The following is a 17,619-nucleotide window of genomic DNA, read 5'->3' on the forward strand; positions in this document are numbered from 1 at the left end:
TGATGACATGAATACAAAAAAAAATGTTATTTTGTTTTAAGCCCCTCTGGTTTTAAAGTTATGATCTTCATGTACATTATTCTTTATTGTATAATTGGGTGAACTTCGTTGGAATTTTATAACAAAACGTTACACTGAAAAAAATATAACAACCAAAGACTTTGAATATGATCAAATTTGCACCGAAATGTTTCAATAAAGTTGATCTAAAACCAAAGATCCAGGAGAAATAATCTCGGGAGTTGTAGTCCACAAACGAAATACTTAACATGGGCTGGGGCTTTTTTTTAGACTAGAAACTACTGTTTAATCAATGCATTTATTAATTAAAACCGTAAATATCCTAAACTTTTGTACAGTTGTCAATATAGTTATTTATTTTTGCTCTTCTGGGGCGAAGGAGCCTCGTATACGCGAGCAACTGAAGTCCGGAAGTAGGGCGGGACGTCGCCGAGTTTCCAAACATGGCCGCTAAGCCGTTGACTTCATCTCCTACTGCGTTCGGTTGAATTAGTCACACTTTGAGGAAGTCATTGGCAGCTCTGGACCTCGGTAACAGGTGGTTACGAAAATGTAGACGCCCATCGGTGGCCTCTCTATTTTCCTCGCGAGTGAAATTTGCTTCCAAACAACCCCCACAAACTTTTTTATTCCGCACTTTTGTTAACGTGCGCCGCGAGCTAACGCCGACGTCCCAACGCTTCTCTCGGGTCAACTTTTTCCCCCGAAATGGAGGAGGCCCGTCGCCCCATCAAGTCGTTGATTTGGATATTTTTTTTCGCCAAGGACTTTTTGGGCTTAGCCTTCTAACTGATTTGGACTTTTAAGCATTATTTAAGTAATTTTGGTGGGAAACTGGCACTTTCCAAACGCCCATTTGTAGGAAACTCGACGGAGCGCACATAAACAATGTTTTCTGTCAAACCCACGAAACCAACTTTCAAGTGTTATCTTCCTCCTGTGCAGGTACGTGGATGCACATTCTTTTGTGAATTTGTCTCAAATGTCATTTTGGGAAGTGAGTAGCTTGCTTAGTGAAGTAGACCAGATGTCACTTTCAAGTTGGAAAAATAAGTAGACCCGACCCTTGCTCGCACTGTATTTTGGTCCAATTTATAATACAGGTCACATTCGAAGGAGTAAGTAGTCATTTCAAAGTAACCAACAGCAGTGCTAAAGTGAGTTTCTTCATAAAGCATTTACAAATATTAAATTAAATTATAGTATTGGTGCCCGATATGACTATTTTTTGAGTATTGGATCAGATCCATTATTCATGTGTGTTTTGAGGACCGTCACGCTTTCACCTGCTGTAAATCAAAACACGGGGCAAACATGTCTGACTTGTGCGACTATTTCTCTTTGGATCGTATAATATTTGTAACCAGAGCAATTCTTGAGGAGGTATATGCATGGATCATTTTAATACAAAATAATACTGACAATTTTCTTCATTCATTTTACCAGGCAGAAATGCCATTCCGTTTTAATAAATTAGTATAATTGAATATGCTTCTTTTGGAGACTTACATATAATAATCTGCCTTTTCTGTATAAAAACATTGCTTGTTTTATATGGCTTTTCTCTCAATGTGGGAAAATGATGTTGTAATTCTCATGACCTCCCTTGGAATGTCACATTTCTGCAATCACTGATTAACCACTAACCCTGCTGCTTACCCTGTTTCCTGTTTAGAGTGATGTGAAGAAGACCGTCGATTCCCCCATTAAAAAGTTGGAGCCCAAGTTACTTCCAGGTAAGATGAAGTAGCTGACAAATTCCTGCACCTCAATTGCTGCTTCATGAAGCAAAATATTTTTTTCATTTAGAGTACTTGCTTTTCCAACAGCTATATTTAGAAAATATTTGAAAGCACAGACCTACGAACAAGCATCCATCAGCTAATGATTAGATGGGACGACACCTGTTTCTGGTGACATTTAAAATATTTGCTAAAATATTTTCAGTGCAACATGGCTAGGCGAGAGTGTCACGTGTCAAGTTTTACACATCTAGTTTACATTTTTTAGGGTTTCTCTAACATTCCGACACAATTCCTGTTGCTGCTTCTTCATCTAGATGATGAAAATATATTTATTGGAAACATGTCATGGGAGCACAGAGTGTAAATGAGAATAAACCTTCAACTATTATGGTTAAATATTTCTCAATAACCCGCTCTCAATGCTCTTTGGCTTTTGTAGTAACACCCTCGACCTGTTGTTGACCCGCGCTTTTTCCACAAGCAATGACAGCTGTAAAGCTGCATCATAAAAATGACTTTCAAGTGTTCTAAGTTGAAATCAATTAGAAATACTCTGGCGTGCTGCTGCTTTGGAGGCTTTTCTTTCTAAATATAAATTTGGTTGAGGCCTGACCAGAGGACAAAGGATTCTTATGGGTGTGGCCCAGTGTTACCATTTCATTAAAATGATTTAGTGAAACAATTGATTATAGTTTATCATCAAAAATACCTTAGTTGAAGACCGACAAGGTCAACCCAGGCTAGTTCTGAGAAGCTCACTTGTGCCCAGGATTATAAAATTGGCATCAATTTTGTATGCTGATCCAGGAAACGGTCTGCAGACTGACACAATATTTGACGGCATTCGAAATGCTCAGAGTTGCGGTCAGTTGAGTTTGAATAGCTTCAGCAGTGTTAGTTCGAGATAGTTTGCCGAGTTTAGCAAGCGTGTGCAAGAATGAGAGCGAGTGAGAGCCTGGTTTTGTCAAAGAAATGATTGTTTGGAACACACAATTTAAAAAAAAAATAATGTGCACTTGAATCTTTTTTCCCATCTAACCTTTTGTTAGCCTGTCGCAGGTTTAAAGGGTGTGTGTGTGTGTGCCTTTGCTTTCAGGAGAGATAGTAGTTAACGAGGTGAACTTTGTGAGAAAATGCATCAGTGCTGAAAGCAGTCAAGATGACCTTTGGGGAAAGTTGATATGTACCAATTTTAAGGTCTCCTTCATCCCTCAAGATGCTCCACCAAAACAGGTAAGAAGACAATGGAAGGGTGATGTATGAACATGCTGTATAAAATATCAAAAGCTGTTAGCTAAAATGTTCACAACAAACGGCTCAAAATGCTGTATTCCAACTTCCATATTTATAACATGAAAGAACTGGTAAAGAGGAAGTAAACTTTCCTGTTCTTTATTATGAAGTGAAAGCATGCGCCATTTCCGCCTTGGCCCCAGACTGTGATACTAAAGTGCAAAGTCATTGCTGAACCTGATTTCAGCGGGCCAGTCATTTTTGCTTTGTTTTGTTTTTCATCAGAAATTTCAGCTGTCCCACCTGCTGCTCGGAGAGCATGATATACCCCTGACATGTTTAGAGCACGTGGTAACAGGTAAGACTGGTCAGGTTCCAACAAATGATTTTGTTGAACTTCTTTCTCGTAACAGCTTTCCATTCCATTACTGTTTCTTGATCTACAACCTGATAACAATTGATGCCATCACAAAGCTCTTACATCTGATTGTGGGTTAGACTTGTTTGCACACCTCACTGTTCACTAATGGCTTACAATGCAGGCCCCACTGAGCATAGAAGTGTGTTGCAATAATGACGGACGCTTGTTTTATCCGTACACTCTAGTCTTTGTCTGCACCGGAATAGTTCACTCGGGCCTTATTGTGTTTTGCAATTGTAATTATCTTTACTTTCCTATGTCGGTTTTTTAAAATTCACATATATTTAATCTTTTTCAGTGAATGATACAAAGGGGAAGAAGAAAATTTTGGGTTCAAACCAAAAACTCAAGTTTAACCCCACCGAGCTCATTCTTTACTGTAAAGACTTGCGAATCTTGAGGTTCTGCTTTGACGAGGCTGGACCCGAGAGTGCTAAAAAGGTGAGCCAAATAATGTTTTGGGTCAAAGCTGGCTACGCTGGCCTTGAGTTTGAAATGTGTGATGTACAGCATGCGTAGTAGTGCTGACCAGCCAATTTGTTCACTTGCTTCCCTTGTCCAAGTCCACTGTAGTGTGCTGCTGACCCATTCATTTCCTGACAAATGCACATTGGTTTAGTGGCACGGCCACTTACTTCCTCAGTGACAAGAATAGTTCTTTCGTTCAACCCAAGTGCAGTTTCTTCCTTAGCAGTAGCCACAAAATGAGCGTTTTTGACCAGAGGGTGACAGGAAAATAAATTATACTGTACATTATATATCACTATACAACGTGCCTGTGACTGAACACATGAATTTTCTAAATTGTGTTTTTGATGTCTTGCCATGCCATCTGCGAGCAATTTCCTCTACATACCTGCACCACATTTGGTAGGCAACATATACCTGTAGTGTAAATACAGAGTACAGCGGTGTGTTCTTTTGGGACTTGAGTTCTGTAAATACAAGCACCTCTGTTGCAAATACTAGAAATTGCTGCGAAAATACATGCATGGGGAGGTTTTACAACCAACATGAGTATGATAATATGAGGCATTCTCAAGTAAGTGAATTACCTCACAAGGCAAATAGTCATGATGTCATTTTCTCTTTTGGCCCGAATTAACTTTTGCAATGTGGAATTTTCTTCAGAATGTTCTTTATTCCAACATAGAAGTTCTGTAGTAGACATGTATTAGCTCCTCCACACTGTTGTATGTATTTATGGACACATTGTTAGTAATTACAGTGCAAAGTTAAAAGGCCCTGGCCCTTTTCTTTTTATGACATGTGGAATTAAGCCAACCTATAATAACTTTTTTTTCTTCAATGGTAAATTACAGAGTCGGGTACTCCCTTCTGCATGCACACACACTGTTTTCTTTGGTGTCCTCATGCTATTCACGGCTTGCCTATTGAAAGGCCTGCTTTGTGTGACTCCAGTGCTGTGCAGCCCAGAGCAAAATGTTTGGTTCCCAGGTCACCCTTGTTCTTGTGTCGGATTCGCAGTCATTGTCTCCAAAACACGAACAAATGGAGTTCTGTTGTGTGTCTCTTATTCTAGGTTTGCCTCGCTATTGCTCACTACTCCCATCCAGCTGATCTGCACCTGCTGTTTGGCTTTGAGTATCAGGGGAGGCGGTACCATGAATCCAAAGGTTCTAAAAAATACTCTTTAAAGTGTCATACTCATTGAGGCAAATCTCACCGAATCTCCGTCTGTGGTTTCCAGGTGAGCGGCTCAACGGATCAGTCCGACGAGGAGGGTTGCAGACGCCCATTTTCGATCGTCGGTCTGAGTGGGACAGAGAGATTAAGAGAACGGGTGCCTCGGAATGGAGAGTTTCCTCCATAAATGAGCTTTACCATATATCCTCAAGGTTCGACCTGCTTTTATTTCTCAGAGTCTCATGAGTGTGAAGAAAATTATGCTGACACCATATAAGAATACTTTGGATTCTTTTGAAGTCATGTGTATTGTATTGTATTGTAATCATTGTCCAGTGTTTTATGGGCGTGATAACACGATATAATGTAGTAGTAGTACAGTGACACATAGACAATGATCCCAATGATGTGAACACTTGCATGAACAACACAGACAGATTTTGTAACCTGTGCTTTTTTTCCTACTGGTTCTCAGTCTTCCAGAGTACATTGTCGTACCAGTTTCTTTGGCAGACCAGGATCTAAAGCAGTATTCTATATTCTTAACTGGCAATCGCCTTCCAGTGAGTTTCCATCTCATGTGTCCTGTTTGTCAAAAAAACGGGCAGGGATGTTTTCCATTTGACTTCCTTTCACCCCATTTAGTTGAGCGCATGTGTTTCCTTTGCTGTAGCTTTGGTGCTGGAATCACCACAATGGAAGTTCTCTTGTTCGCATGGCCAGTGTGTGCGACCCGGCCCAGCAGAGGAAAATTGAGCAAAGGTAGAATACACATTGAATCTTTTGCCTCCATAAATCAAATCATTTTATCATTGGTATATGGTAATCAACTATTGGTCAATCTTGTCTGTTGTGCTAGGATCATCACTGCCATTACAAAAAGCCACCCACAGTGCAGTGAAGTCTTCACTTCAGATTCGGACAAGTGTCTGCCAAACATCCAGGACATCCAGAGTTCCTTTGTAAAAATCCGACAGATATGCGTCATAGGTGGGCATTGTTACTGCTTCCCATGTACACTCTTAAAGAATACTTCAACATTCTTGAGATTATAAATGGTCTATTTTGATTGTGTCAGATCCTTTTGAGGAGTCTGAGGAAAGATGGCTTTCCGCCATTGAGAACTCTCGATGGCTTGAGTATGTCAGGTATGGAATGTATACAACCACTGTCAAAAAAAGGGGACTCATGATCTCTAGTGGGTGTTTACAGATAAGGAACATAACATAAATCTTACATTATTTCAATCGGCACACCAAAAAATCAGATGGAAAAAACTTACTCCACCCACTGAGTGTCAAACAAGACTTTTCATCAATATAGCGCTAACTTTCTCTGATTGATCCTTTTTCACGGACAGTTTCCTTCAAATCGCAACACATACTATGAATTCCAATGATATTCAATATTTTTAGACCCAATTTCATGCATAATTAAATAAACACATTCACCATCATACTAATACTATTGTTGCCTATGTATCCCTGCATGTAATCACATTGTGTGATTGCAGGGCTTTCCTGAAGCACTCAGCTGAGATGGTGTATCACTTGGATGGAAGGAATGTTTCAGTCATTCTCCTTGGTAAAAACATCATCGCTTCTAATTGTATTATGTTGTGATTGTCAAAACAGACTGCACTTCTCTCTGCTGACTCAATTAAAAGGGTGCTTTTGAGATCATTTTGTCATTGACCCATGATCTCCTACAGAGGAAGACGACCGTGACCTGAACTGTGTGGTGTCTTCGTTGGTGCAGCTCATGGTGGACCCTCACTATCGGAGCCTTGTTGGATTTCAGGGCTTGGTGCAAAAGGAGTGGGTGATGGTCGGCCATCGCTTCTTGGATAGATGCAACCACTTGAAAAAAAATGACAAGGAGGAGGTACATTCCATGCGTTGCTCTAATGTGTCCAGTTTGTCAAGATACTATACAACGGTGGTAATTTTTTTTGGTCTTTTCTTGAAGTCCCCACTGTTCATGCTGTTCCTGGATTGTGTGTGGCAATTGATGAATCAATATCCAGCAGCGTTTGAGTTCACCGAAGCCTACCTGACAGTCTTAAGTGATAGTATGTGGATTCCACTCTTTAGCACTTTCCTCTTCAGCTCTCCTAAACAACGTGCTCAGTGCTTAATGGTGAGGAATGTGAAAAAGTACTTGTCAGCATTTTTCCTTTGAACTATGGGATATATGTACTGAATGCATGTCTTAGACACTGAATTTGTATGTACATTTCTTGAAATAGTAACTGCATTTTTTTTTCCTGCAGGACTTTGCCAGGAATAAGGCCATCCCTCAAGGAGAGGACCCAGTGGTGTACTTCCCCCCTGTATGGGATTGGTCACAGCAATTCTCTGCTAAAGACCAAACCTTATTTAACAACCCCATGTATGTTGGAAAAGGAGCTGCATGTGTTCATAATGGAGAAGTGAAAAGCTTCAAACGCACAAAGGTAACATAAATGGGCCTTTCTCTTGTATTTGTCATGTTTTTGATACTAGGCTTTGAGGCTAACTATTTCATGATATCATTATACTTATGCTATCACTGGCTCTTTTATATATCGGACAATAAATTGACATAATTATTGTGATGGGCATTGACGTCATTTCCCCCGCCCCCAGAAATACGGCTCCATCTTCCGAGGGGCCTCTGCATCTCTGCGTAATGGACTTAAAGGCGGAGATGATGGACTCCCCCGTCGAGGATCTCTGGGGTTTGAGCTAAAAAACGAATTCTCACCGCTGAAATACGTGGTGGAAAGTCCATCAGAGCGCTTCTTCAGGGAGTGGTTCTCTCGCTCCGCTGACCAGCAGGGCCTGTTGATCCCGCTCGTCACGCCATCCCATTTGGTCCTCTGGAAGCTCTACTTCCTTCGCTGGGTGCCCGAAGCTTGCATCTCCAAAGGGGGTTCCGTCACCGCTTACCACAAGCTATCACAACTGGTGGATGAAATTGAGTTGCTACAGAGACATCTCAGGCATTACAAGGCGCCCACCCCGACCGGCGGACCGCCCCGTAGTCCAAAAGAGGCCCCTGCTGACCAAAGGAGGATGTATTTTGAGGCCGCGTCTCCAAGCGATTCCCCACCACAGTTCCTTTCCTCCTCCTTTCCCTTTACCCCCGTTGGAAACCTGTCTCGTCGTAGTATTCACGGAACCCCCATCAGCAAGTTTCTCAACGGGGCGAGGATCTGGCTTTCCACAGAGACGCTCGCTAATGACTCCATGTAAAACTGTGGGGTTTCCTTGCGATCAATGTTACCACTCTTCACGCTCAGATGATAAGAAAAAAAATGTCTGAACTCTTCATTTTGAAATTACTACTCATAAGCTAGAATTTACACCATTGATGCTGAACCAAAATCTTGAGTCCAATAGAAATTCAGTTAAATTTAGAATGCAGAAGAAGTACATCCTCCTCATTGGCCAGTGACGTACTACTGTAATGTGCTCGCATACTGTGATTTTTGCTTTTTTTCCATATTAAAAGATGTATTTTATTTTCTCTTCTTCACTTTCAAAATTAGCGAAACATAATTGCTTTTACAGATTGGCTTCCAGAAGGGATACCGATTTTATCACAGCAACAATGATGTATTCACCAACACTGTGCGGCTTAAAGGAAATGTAGCCATGTAACATCTCCTTACTTTGGGACTTTTTTTTTTTCTTCCCATAAATTTACAGCAGCATAATGTAACACTACTAACTGCCATGCTATGCCTTGTTGTACAAAGTTGGATGTGTGAATGTATTATATATTTCCTTCCACAAAATTTATGCTATTTTCTTTCAAATTTGATCACTTATTTGGTGTTTTGCTGTTCTTTAGTAATAACTGATTGAACTGTAGACATCAGGGCACCAATTTGAAATTAACTCAAAATTGTAATGGGATCTTTATTATGGTGGTTTCTACAATAACTAATTATGTCTTTAAAACAGTTCAGTAAAAGAAAAAATAGGGACTCCACCCAGTACTTATCTTAGAATATAGAATGGAGTATTCCATGTAAATTGAACATTCCTTTGCAAAAACTTTGATCTTAAGAGTGTATGGTGCAAGGGAAAGCGTCTACCCTATGAAAATGCTATTAATTGCACATTTCACCCAATTTATGGTTGTCACTAAGGGGGTTCAGTGTAATGAGCAATTGTTTTTCTATAGAGATTATGTATATGCTTGAAATCTAATTTTTTTAGCTAATGGTACTAAACAAGTCATCTTAATTACAACTATATATTTTATGGAGATATTTATATGATGTTATTGTCCTCTGCTGATTGTATGATGACTGTTCACTGTGACACAGTTGGATGTGCCAGCGGAAATATTTATTCACAATTTGCAAATTTTCTAAAGAGGGAAGTCATGGCTACTTTTTGTCTCTTGTGCCTTTTTGGGAAGATTGTAACAAATTTTATTTTCATGGTGTCTTAAACCTTAAGCAGGTACTGCACTGACAAGGTTTTCCTGGCAGAAAAGTGTACCGGTAACTAATCAATACAGGTTATTTTCAACTGATATGAGTGTCTCATTTTACCTACAAACTAACTTGGGAGTGAACTTAAATCGCCTTTTGAAGACTGGATACTTCATTGGGAAAATAACACTAACTAGTTTTTGATTTTTTTTCCCCACCACAATATCCTCAAATAAATTGTGTCATTTGGCAAGCCTGAAATTTGGATGTAGAAATAAAGTTTTAACTCATGGTTGCCATTGACATTGATAGATGTCCAATCCATTTGAATTAGGGAATGTACAAATGAATGGACGTCTATCACTGTCAATGGCAACTGATGACTTAAACGCCCCTTTTAACTCATTCCAGTAGCAATAACTTTTAGGAAACTAGTTATGAATAAAATGCGTGCCGTCAAACACATCACCCTGAAGAACGCATCTACTATTTACCCAAGAGATCAGTCTATATTAACGCACAGTGGTTCAGATAGATGTTATTAAAAAAATGAAATGCGGAGGTGCCAGAGATTGAATAAACCGGTGACGTCATCGTCGAGCGCCTCCGCTGGCCTTCGAGATGGGCTCGACTTCTGAGCCTTGATTTTTGTCACACATCGCTCATCTTTATCTCCTTAATTCCTCCCGATGAACTAAGTCTTTCCGAGATGACAATTGGAGGTAAGTCTGCGTGAATTAGCAGCGCCGCAGTATAAGAAAATCAACATGCAATCGCGCTACCGTGTTGTTAAGGAAGACAGAAATCGAGCAGGAGTGGAGTTGAGCGAGCTAAATGTGTTAGCCTAGTAGCTAACTGCCCGGAACCTGCGTCCGGTGGAACACAGCAAGAATGAGAAATAACAGGCCATCGGACTTTATTCTTGGATCACAAAAACATTTCATGTATATTCAAATGAATCTTACAAAATGGCATGTCGATACTGTTCTGAAAAAGTACTCCTTTACCATATCCATTGGTAGTTAACGGTGTGCATCGTCCGTGCTGTGTAATGGAGTTAAAGTGACTTTTTTATTGTGTTCCAAGTCAGAACCAGGACGCCCATCGAGTGTGTCGTTGGAACATTTAGTTTCCAGTCAGCCGGTTGAACTGTTGCCCGAGTTGTTTCCTTCCCACGATTCTGATGCTCGTTCGCCCACGATGGCATCATTTTTTTCTAATGATGTGATTGAGATATGTCCGAGATCAAGTGAAAACGTCATCTGTACAGACTTTTTTGAATGGACGCAAGTACTTTTGTAGTTGTGTCTTGTTGAATTTGGGTTGTGTTAAAAATAAGTCGAACTAATGATGTTTTTTTTTATTCAAGCCATGTATGTTTACTGCCACTGTTACCGTGCATTATGACAATGACTTTGCCTGTGCAATTACAAAACAAATTGGATCTATTTGGGGTGTGATTCTTTTTTTATTGCTTGCATCCGAGAGCGCAAGCTCACTTGCAAAAATAAATAATTTTATGTGTTACAGGTGAAATAGACAGCAAATAGATTTTCAAAATTCCTCAAAGGAGACGCCTGCTGACATGCTTATATTCTTTATCCTCTACAACAAATTATTTTGCCTCCCGTGGTCACTGCACGCACACCATAGGAAAGATGTAATGTATTTTGAGTTAAGAGAGGGGTCATGAAATATATTATACTTAAGTCAAAACGGCACGAGTGAAAGATGCTTAATTGTACACACAACAGTGCAAGATTATCGTAAATTTGAGGGGAAAAAACAGGGGGGGGGTGGCATCATTTTTGGAGATCACCTATTCCATTCATTCCAAGCACTCAATTCAATTGAGTTTATTTCAGTCAGCCATTTTGTAAATGTAACTCTAATATAAATAGCATTTTGTTTTCCAGCTCATGTTTATTTACCATATTATGCCCTCAGGAGAACCTTCAGTGGAAGTCAGCTGGAGGATTTCAGAGCTGGTGCCTGCACGGCCCGCCTGGCTTGCGAGTATCGGCTCCTGCGGCGTGGAGTGAATTTACTTTGTCGCGATGAAACCCACTCAGGAGCGTAACCAGGAGTGCCTGCCTCCTAAGAAGCGGGACCTTCCTGTCAGCAACTGTGGCGCTACAGCGGGCACACCGGCAGTGGTCTCTGTTTTGGAAAGAGGAGGTGGTGTCGTTGGAGAGGATGAAGTGGTGAGTTCCATTCAGAACTGTGCAGCCAACAGCGAGTCTCAGGGAGAGTGGCTGCGAGCTCATTACGGAGGGAACTCCTCTGAGGGCATCTCAGCTGTGCCAGTAGACCAGTACAGTATGCTTTACAAAGTGGCTCTACCGTCAGTTACTTACTCGCCCAGCAGTCCTCACCCCGTATTGAGCCACATCTCTCCCGCCTACACTGTGCACTCTCCCCTCCTGCAGCATTCGGGCCTTCCTTATCCTCCTCTGGGCTATGCGCAGCTCCCTCATTCCTCCCTGCAGTTTGTCAGCTCCCCATATGCAGCAGTACCGTACGCCTTAGCGCCCGGTTTTGTCCCCGGTTCGTTAATCCCGCCCTCAGGAAGCATCCCCCAGGCCCACGCCGTGTCCCACCTCGTCCCTTACCCGTCTGTCATACAAGAAGGCGTGGTTTCCCCGCCACTCCAGGCTCAGGTTGGCGGCGCTCATACCTTTGCCAAAGTTTCCGGCTCCAGCGCCGTCCCGCTGATGTTGCCTTCGGAGGAGGCCGCCCAGCAGCACCTGAGCGCCGTCGGAGTGGTGTCGGCCACAGAGCTCGGCTCGCGGGGGGTGCCGGTCTTCTACCACGCTCAGGGTCCTGCCAGGGCCACCAATGATGTGCAACAGGAAAAGGAGCCAGAGATGAATGGTGGAAGTAAGGAGCAGGTGGGCAGGGATCTCCCGTTGGACTTCTACGCCGTCAGGAACGCACGAGTGCAGCAGATAGCTGCCGTCCCCCCTGCGCACGAGGCCAACCAAAAGCGTCGGCTGAGCTCACCCTGCCACCGCAGCACTCCAGACAGTGACCTAGAGGTAAGTCACCTTAAAAAAAATCTCCTTACCGTATGAGTTTATTTTCGACTTATTTGTTAAGGTAAGCTTAATTTTGAATCACAATGCATGTACAGCATTAAGCCATTATTGAAGTTCAACATAAGAGGTGACATTTGTTTACATACATGTCTTGTCTTGTTTTCCCAGGTGCAGCAGGTGGTTGGCAACACGGCCTTTTCCTCTAGCCAAACTGTCAGCGGAGGCCGCAAAGAGGTCTCCTTTGCCCCCTTGAATCTGTCTCAGAGTGTCCAGCGAGCCAGAACCGTGGCCCAACCCACAAACTACGGTGAGCTGCGACTGAGCGGGCAGCAGCAGCAACAACCAGGGGGGACGCCGGCCCAATCAGTCATGCTGGCCAATGGCCAGTCAGTGCTAGTCCCCATACAGTATCAGGCGCAGCAGCACTACCCAGCGCAGGCCAACGACGGCTCTCCCAAGCCCTCTTTTAAAGTGTCAGATCCTTCGGCCAGGGCGTGCATCCCAGAGAGGACCGTGGCTGGGCCCACGGTACCCCAGCAGCTTCCCGCCGAGGTGGTGCAGGCCTTGGCCTCCGCCGCCCCCGGTCCGGCCTCCGGCAACACGTCGCACTTCATGAAGGGTGCGTTCATCCAGCTGGCCACCGGGGAGCTGAAGCGGGTGGAGGACCTGCAAACTCAGGACTTTGTGCGCAGCGCCGAGCTGAGCGGGGGGTTGAAAATCGACTCTAGCATGGTGGTAGACATCCGCGCCAGCCAGCAGAGGCCAGGCCTGGTGACGCTGCACTTCACCGTGGGGGAGCAGCAGAGCAAAGTGACCATCGACGTGCCGCCTGAGCACCCCTTTTTCGTCTTTGGCCAAGGGTGGTCGTCGTACAGCCCGGAGCGCACGGCGCAGCTCTATGGCTTGGCCTGCCATCAGATGCAAGTAGGTGACGTGTGCGTGTCGGTCACGTTGCAGCAGCAAGCGTCGCAGCAGAAAGCCGCGCCGCAACATGACGCGGCCCGGACGTTGAGCAAAAGCGGCGGCTCTGTGTCGGAACCCGCTCATCGACTCATGGGACCTCCCGCCCCGCAGCACTCGCGCACTCAGGCTCATTTCAGGACAGAGCGAATGCACAGAGACAGACCGAGGGAGGCGGAGAAAGACACGGCTGACAAGGAAGAAGCCGACCCACACGGCAGAATGGCTCGAACAGTGGGTGAGCACCCCCGCGGTCAGAGCGGCTACCAGTTGCACACGCACGCCTCTGCCATCACGGGCTCTGCCCCGGGGGCTTCTCACAGGCGCTGGTCCTCTCCTGGCCTCCAAAGATACAGTCTGAAGGGAGAGGCGTGTCCTCAGATGGCCACCACTGGACTCATCCGGCCCTCGTTCATCCCCCAGGAGGTCAAACTGTCCATCGAAGGACGCTCCAACGCAGGGAAGTAACGACCCGCCGCCGACGGAGAAACGAGTGTGAATGTAGCCTGCGAATGTTGAAGATTTTTTGCACATTCAACTGAGAAAAAAAAATCTCCTTCTGGCTCGCCGTTACTCACTCTAGGGGGAAGGTCGTAGTAGGGTAGGTTACTCCGCACTGGGAACGCGCGTCGTCGGACCAGGCCGGGTTGCATTTGGAAGCCGGTGATCGTTGGTCCATTCCTGACTGTCGGCGTTCGATAGGCGATGCTCGTCTTACAATCCAACTTGTGAAGAATCAATCTCCTGAGTTTATGTGCGTTTTGCATAACTGCAACGAACTGGAATCAGTGCTTAAGTCATTCCAGTATCATTTCGGCGGCCCCTCTCATTCACCTCTTCTGTGTACCTCAAAGACCTCCTTAACTCTTTAAATGGCTAGTGGTTATTTTTGGTTATTTAAGAAAAACTAAATAATTAAGCCCTTGCAGATGTGGTTTCCACATGTGGATGCTATAAGGACATGTATTCCTTATTGGTATTTATCTTTTATTTTTGTATTATATTTTAATAATTACAATTGAACCAATTTAAATAATAAATAAAAAGAAATATACTGTTGGCTAAAAGTTTAGAAACACTTTTTCATTCAATTGAATGGTAAAATGGCCCAAAACTTAAGTTTAATAATAAGGTCAGACTAGAAATTACCAGTAAATGTAGTCTTCTCTCCTTGCAAAATTGAAGCAATCGCGCCCACAATGGGACAAAATCCTCATTGGATGTTCTTTTTGCCCCCAAAATGCCACTTCATCTTTGGAAATTAATGCACTAGCCCATCTTCCATGTTATAATGCTCCTCACTTTGTTTTTCTTTTCCTATCGCTACACTTTTTTTCCTCACAGCACGCAAAGGGAACACGTTTGGGAAACTGACGTGCATTTTTTTTTTGGCATCTGTTTACAAATCAGCCAGGTAAATGCTGCAGTTTTCTTGCGCTCACCTAAGATTTAATAAGTGCAATTAGAACATTTGCGGAGAGTTTAGTATTCAGGCGGCACATTACACACTAACATTCCTACTGAAAAAGTGCAAAAGAAACTTTTCTTTTGAGATGTATTCTTTCGTTTCGCACCATAGACTCTCTGCCTGGTTCGTTTTGTTTATGAGCAGCGGAGGCTAAAGTTAACATGGCTGCCAATCTTTCCTAGTCGTTTTCTATGCAGTAAAGACAGCAGGAACGCTTACCCGATTGCCATTTTGCTCCGTTTTTCCTCTAAGGAGACGTGTTCCCGCTTGCCATGCAATTTGATAAAACAAAAAAGACCTCACGTGAATGAATTTAAAAAAAAAGCCAAAAAAAACAACTTTTTGTGTGTAAAACTAGTACATCATATGTTTCCCAGCTTTATAGTCAAGGCACATTTTTGAGAAAAAACGAATGGCAAAACAACAAGCAAATGTGACTGTAAAGAAAGGTTTATGGAAATTAGGGCCTCTTGATATAGTTTCGGGGGGATTTAAAATGCACTATAGCCAGAATTGTATCCATTTATTTTTGAGAAGAAAGTATATTCACAAGAATGTTAGCGTATATACTCCTGATATTTCACAAAAACTTTTCTAAAATCAAATCTGTTGCACAGGGCAGTTGTAGCTTCTGCAATCACGTTAAGCATGCGCGTGCGTCACTGTCCGCCGCATGCATAGATGAATCAAGATACATTCTTTACATTCTATAAGTCAAGTCATTTTTTTTTACCTAAAAGAACCTCATATCAAATTACCGGAATGTGTAATCACAGTACATATTCAGACTTGTAGCAAAATTGCCCAAGTCATTTTCTAAACATCTTTTGGTCAAGTTGCCTTGATTTCATAGGAAAAAAATCAATCATGCAGTTTCTTGTATTTTTAATAAAAAGCGGTAGAACATTGGTAACTTTGACATTTTCTATATCCTTCGAAAAGAATGGAGAAAGCAGAACATTAATGTGTGACAGTTCTAACATTTCATCAGGGGGGCAATTAAACCAGCTAAAAATGCCTTTGATAGCACAATCACGTATTTAGCAATATCACATGCTGTGTGTGAGTGATGTTAACCCACCAGAATGCGCATCTGTCACACCGCTTGTAATGTTACTTACCGTCTGTTTGCACAGTGCTGCCCACTAGTGGCACTTTTTTTCTTTAACTTTGTCAACAAACTTGGAATTCACAGTACAGCTGCTTCGAGTAGTCTTTGGAATATATGCAAAATGACTCAATTGAAACAGAACATTTTCTTTAGAAAAGAGTTTAAAGAAAAACAGGAAAACTTTGTATCCACTGTAATTTAATGACTTGGGCAATTTTGTCGTTAGGCTAGCCAAATTCGATTGGATCAAATTAGTATGGCGCTAAAAAACTCTTAAGTATTAATTCCATTTTAGAGCGCAAGCAGTGCAGTTTGTCTTTAACTACCGGCCAACAGATGGGGCTGTTTTGGTTAGTTTTGGGCGCTTGTTTCGACAAGGATGCCGGTGTGTTGCTGTAAGTAATTGCACTAAATGTTCCGTTCTTGTCAGTTGTTGTTTGACTTGAAGAGTCACAGTACGGAAAGTTGCCGCAACTTTTATCATTCGCTTCATGTCCATGTATTGGCATGCTCTTTGTCCTTATTGGTAAAACGACATGCTAGTAGTGAGTTAAAAGTACACCATTTGATATGAATTTACTCAATTTGCCACTACTACGTTAAATTCTATTACTAGTGAGACCAAAAGAGCATTCTAGAACATGGTGTTTAAGATGAGGATTATCTGGAGTAAATGCTCTGATATATATGTGCGTTGTTGTTGTCTAGCTGGTTTGACCACGACTATTTGATGCCTTAACTCCTGCTTCGTACAATTTTGTGTGGGTAACAGTCGACTTCCTACAGATGAATTTCTCGGATTGTTTCCATGGTGACTTTAAACATGGAAGAAAAGAAAAAACATCAAAAAGTAGAACGGTTTCAAGTTTTAAAGATGTTTTTCCTGATTTGGTTGTACTTGTTTGTTTTTGGCACAAAATGACACTGCTTTGTATGTGATGTGTAACTGAAAATAGAAAAAAAATGTTTTTTTTTTCTTTTCCAAAATGCCTGAATCTGCAAAATATATGCAAAGATGTAAATGTCAATCCTCAAGTATAATCCAGGTTGTTTGAACTTTGTATAGTGACTTTAATATCGTCTGGTCGTACCGATATGTATTGATCTGTTATCAGAAGCCTTATAGACTTGTCCACCCAAAGTGCACCCTTAGAAATACCCTACACCTACCTGAATTTAAGAAAGCATTAATATTTGTATTTTGTTGCTTTTTTTATTATGATTTGTACCCTTGGATAAATTAGATTTGTACTGTATATTTGTACCTCTCCGTGAACTACTTAGACTTTTTTTGTTCATTGATATATATATATATATATTTTTTTTGGCCTGTTTGAATTCTATGTACTTTAAGGACACAAAGATATTGTATTTTTATTGTTACAGCTAACTCTGAAACGTTGCATTGAACATTGTAAGTCAACACAATATAATATATATATATACAGCTATATAAATATAAACTATTATCTAAACTGAGGGCTGCTTATTGAATGTCTTTTTGTAGCAGATGGTTTTGATACATTTTTGGACTTTGCTGTCACTC

At 42.1% G+C, this 17,619-nt stretch overlaps 2 protein-coding genes across 2 annotated transcripts; both read left to right on the forward strand.

Annotated features, from left to right (window-relative positions):
- The first annotated feature begins 431 nt into the window (after positions 1-431).
- mtmr10 (myotubularin related protein 10) lies at positions 432-9,597 on the forward strand. Its single transcript, XM_077713667.1, has 16 exons — positions 432-966; positions 1,697-1,757; positions 2,863-2,999; positions 3,285-3,357; positions 3,719-3,861; positions 4,964-5,057; positions 5,132-5,279; positions 5,543-5,630; positions 5,741-5,829; positions 5,927-6,057; positions 6,146-6,215; positions 6,581-6,651; positions 6,779-6,951; positions 7,036-7,206; positions 7,340-7,522; positions 7,695-9,597. The coding sequence occupies exons 1-16, from the start codon at positions 910-912 to the stop codon at positions 8,301-8,303; spliced, it is 2,298 nt and encodes a 765-aa protein (XP_077569793.1). The 5' UTR covers positions 432-909; the 3' UTR covers positions 8,304-9,597.
- Positions 9,598-10,069: 472 nt separating this feature from the next.
- On the forward strand, positions 10,070-17,553 carry atxn1l (ataxin 1-like). The gene is made up of 3 exons (XM_077713811.1): positions 10,070-10,218; positions 11,444-12,534; positions 12,703-17,553. Exons 2-3 carry the CDS (start codon positions 11,554-11,556, stop codon positions 13,960-13,962), a joined length of 2,241 nt encoding a protein of 746 aa, XP_077569937.1. The 5' UTR covers positions 10,070-10,218; positions 11,444-11,553; the 3' UTR covers positions 13,963-17,553.
- The last annotated feature ends 66 nt before the right edge of the window (positions 17,554-17,619 follow it).

This window comes from Stigmatopora nigra, chromosome 3 (genome assembly GCF_051989575.1).
Source record: "Stigmatopora nigra isolate UIUO_SnigA chromosome 3, RoL_Snig_1.1, whole genome shotgun sequence".
Classification (NCBI taxonomy): Eukaryota; Metazoa; Chordata; class Actinopteri; order Syngnathiformes; family Syngnathidae; genus Stigmatopora; species Stigmatopora nigra.

Coding starts and splice junctions, on each gene's coding strand:
- atxn1l (XM_077713811.1), top strand. CDS start 11,554: ATGAAACCCACTCAGGAGCGTAACCAGGAGTGCCTGCCTCCTAAGAAG. Junction 12,535..12,702: donor CTCCAGACAGTGACCTAGAG/GTAAGTCACCTT, acceptor TTGTTTTCCCAG/GTGCAGCAGGTGGTTGGCAA.
- mtmr10 (XM_077713667.1), top strand. CDS start 910: ATGTTTTCTGTCAAACCCACGAAACCAACTTTCAAGTGTTATCTTCCT. Junction 6,058..6,145: donor CCGACAGATATGCGTCATAG/GTGGGCATTGTT, acceptor TGATTGTGTCAG/ATCCTTTTGAGGAGTCTGAG. Junction 7,207..7,339: donor AACGTGCTCAGTGCTTAATG/GTGAGGAATGTG, acceptor TTTTTCCTGCAG/GACTTTGCCAGGAATAAGGC.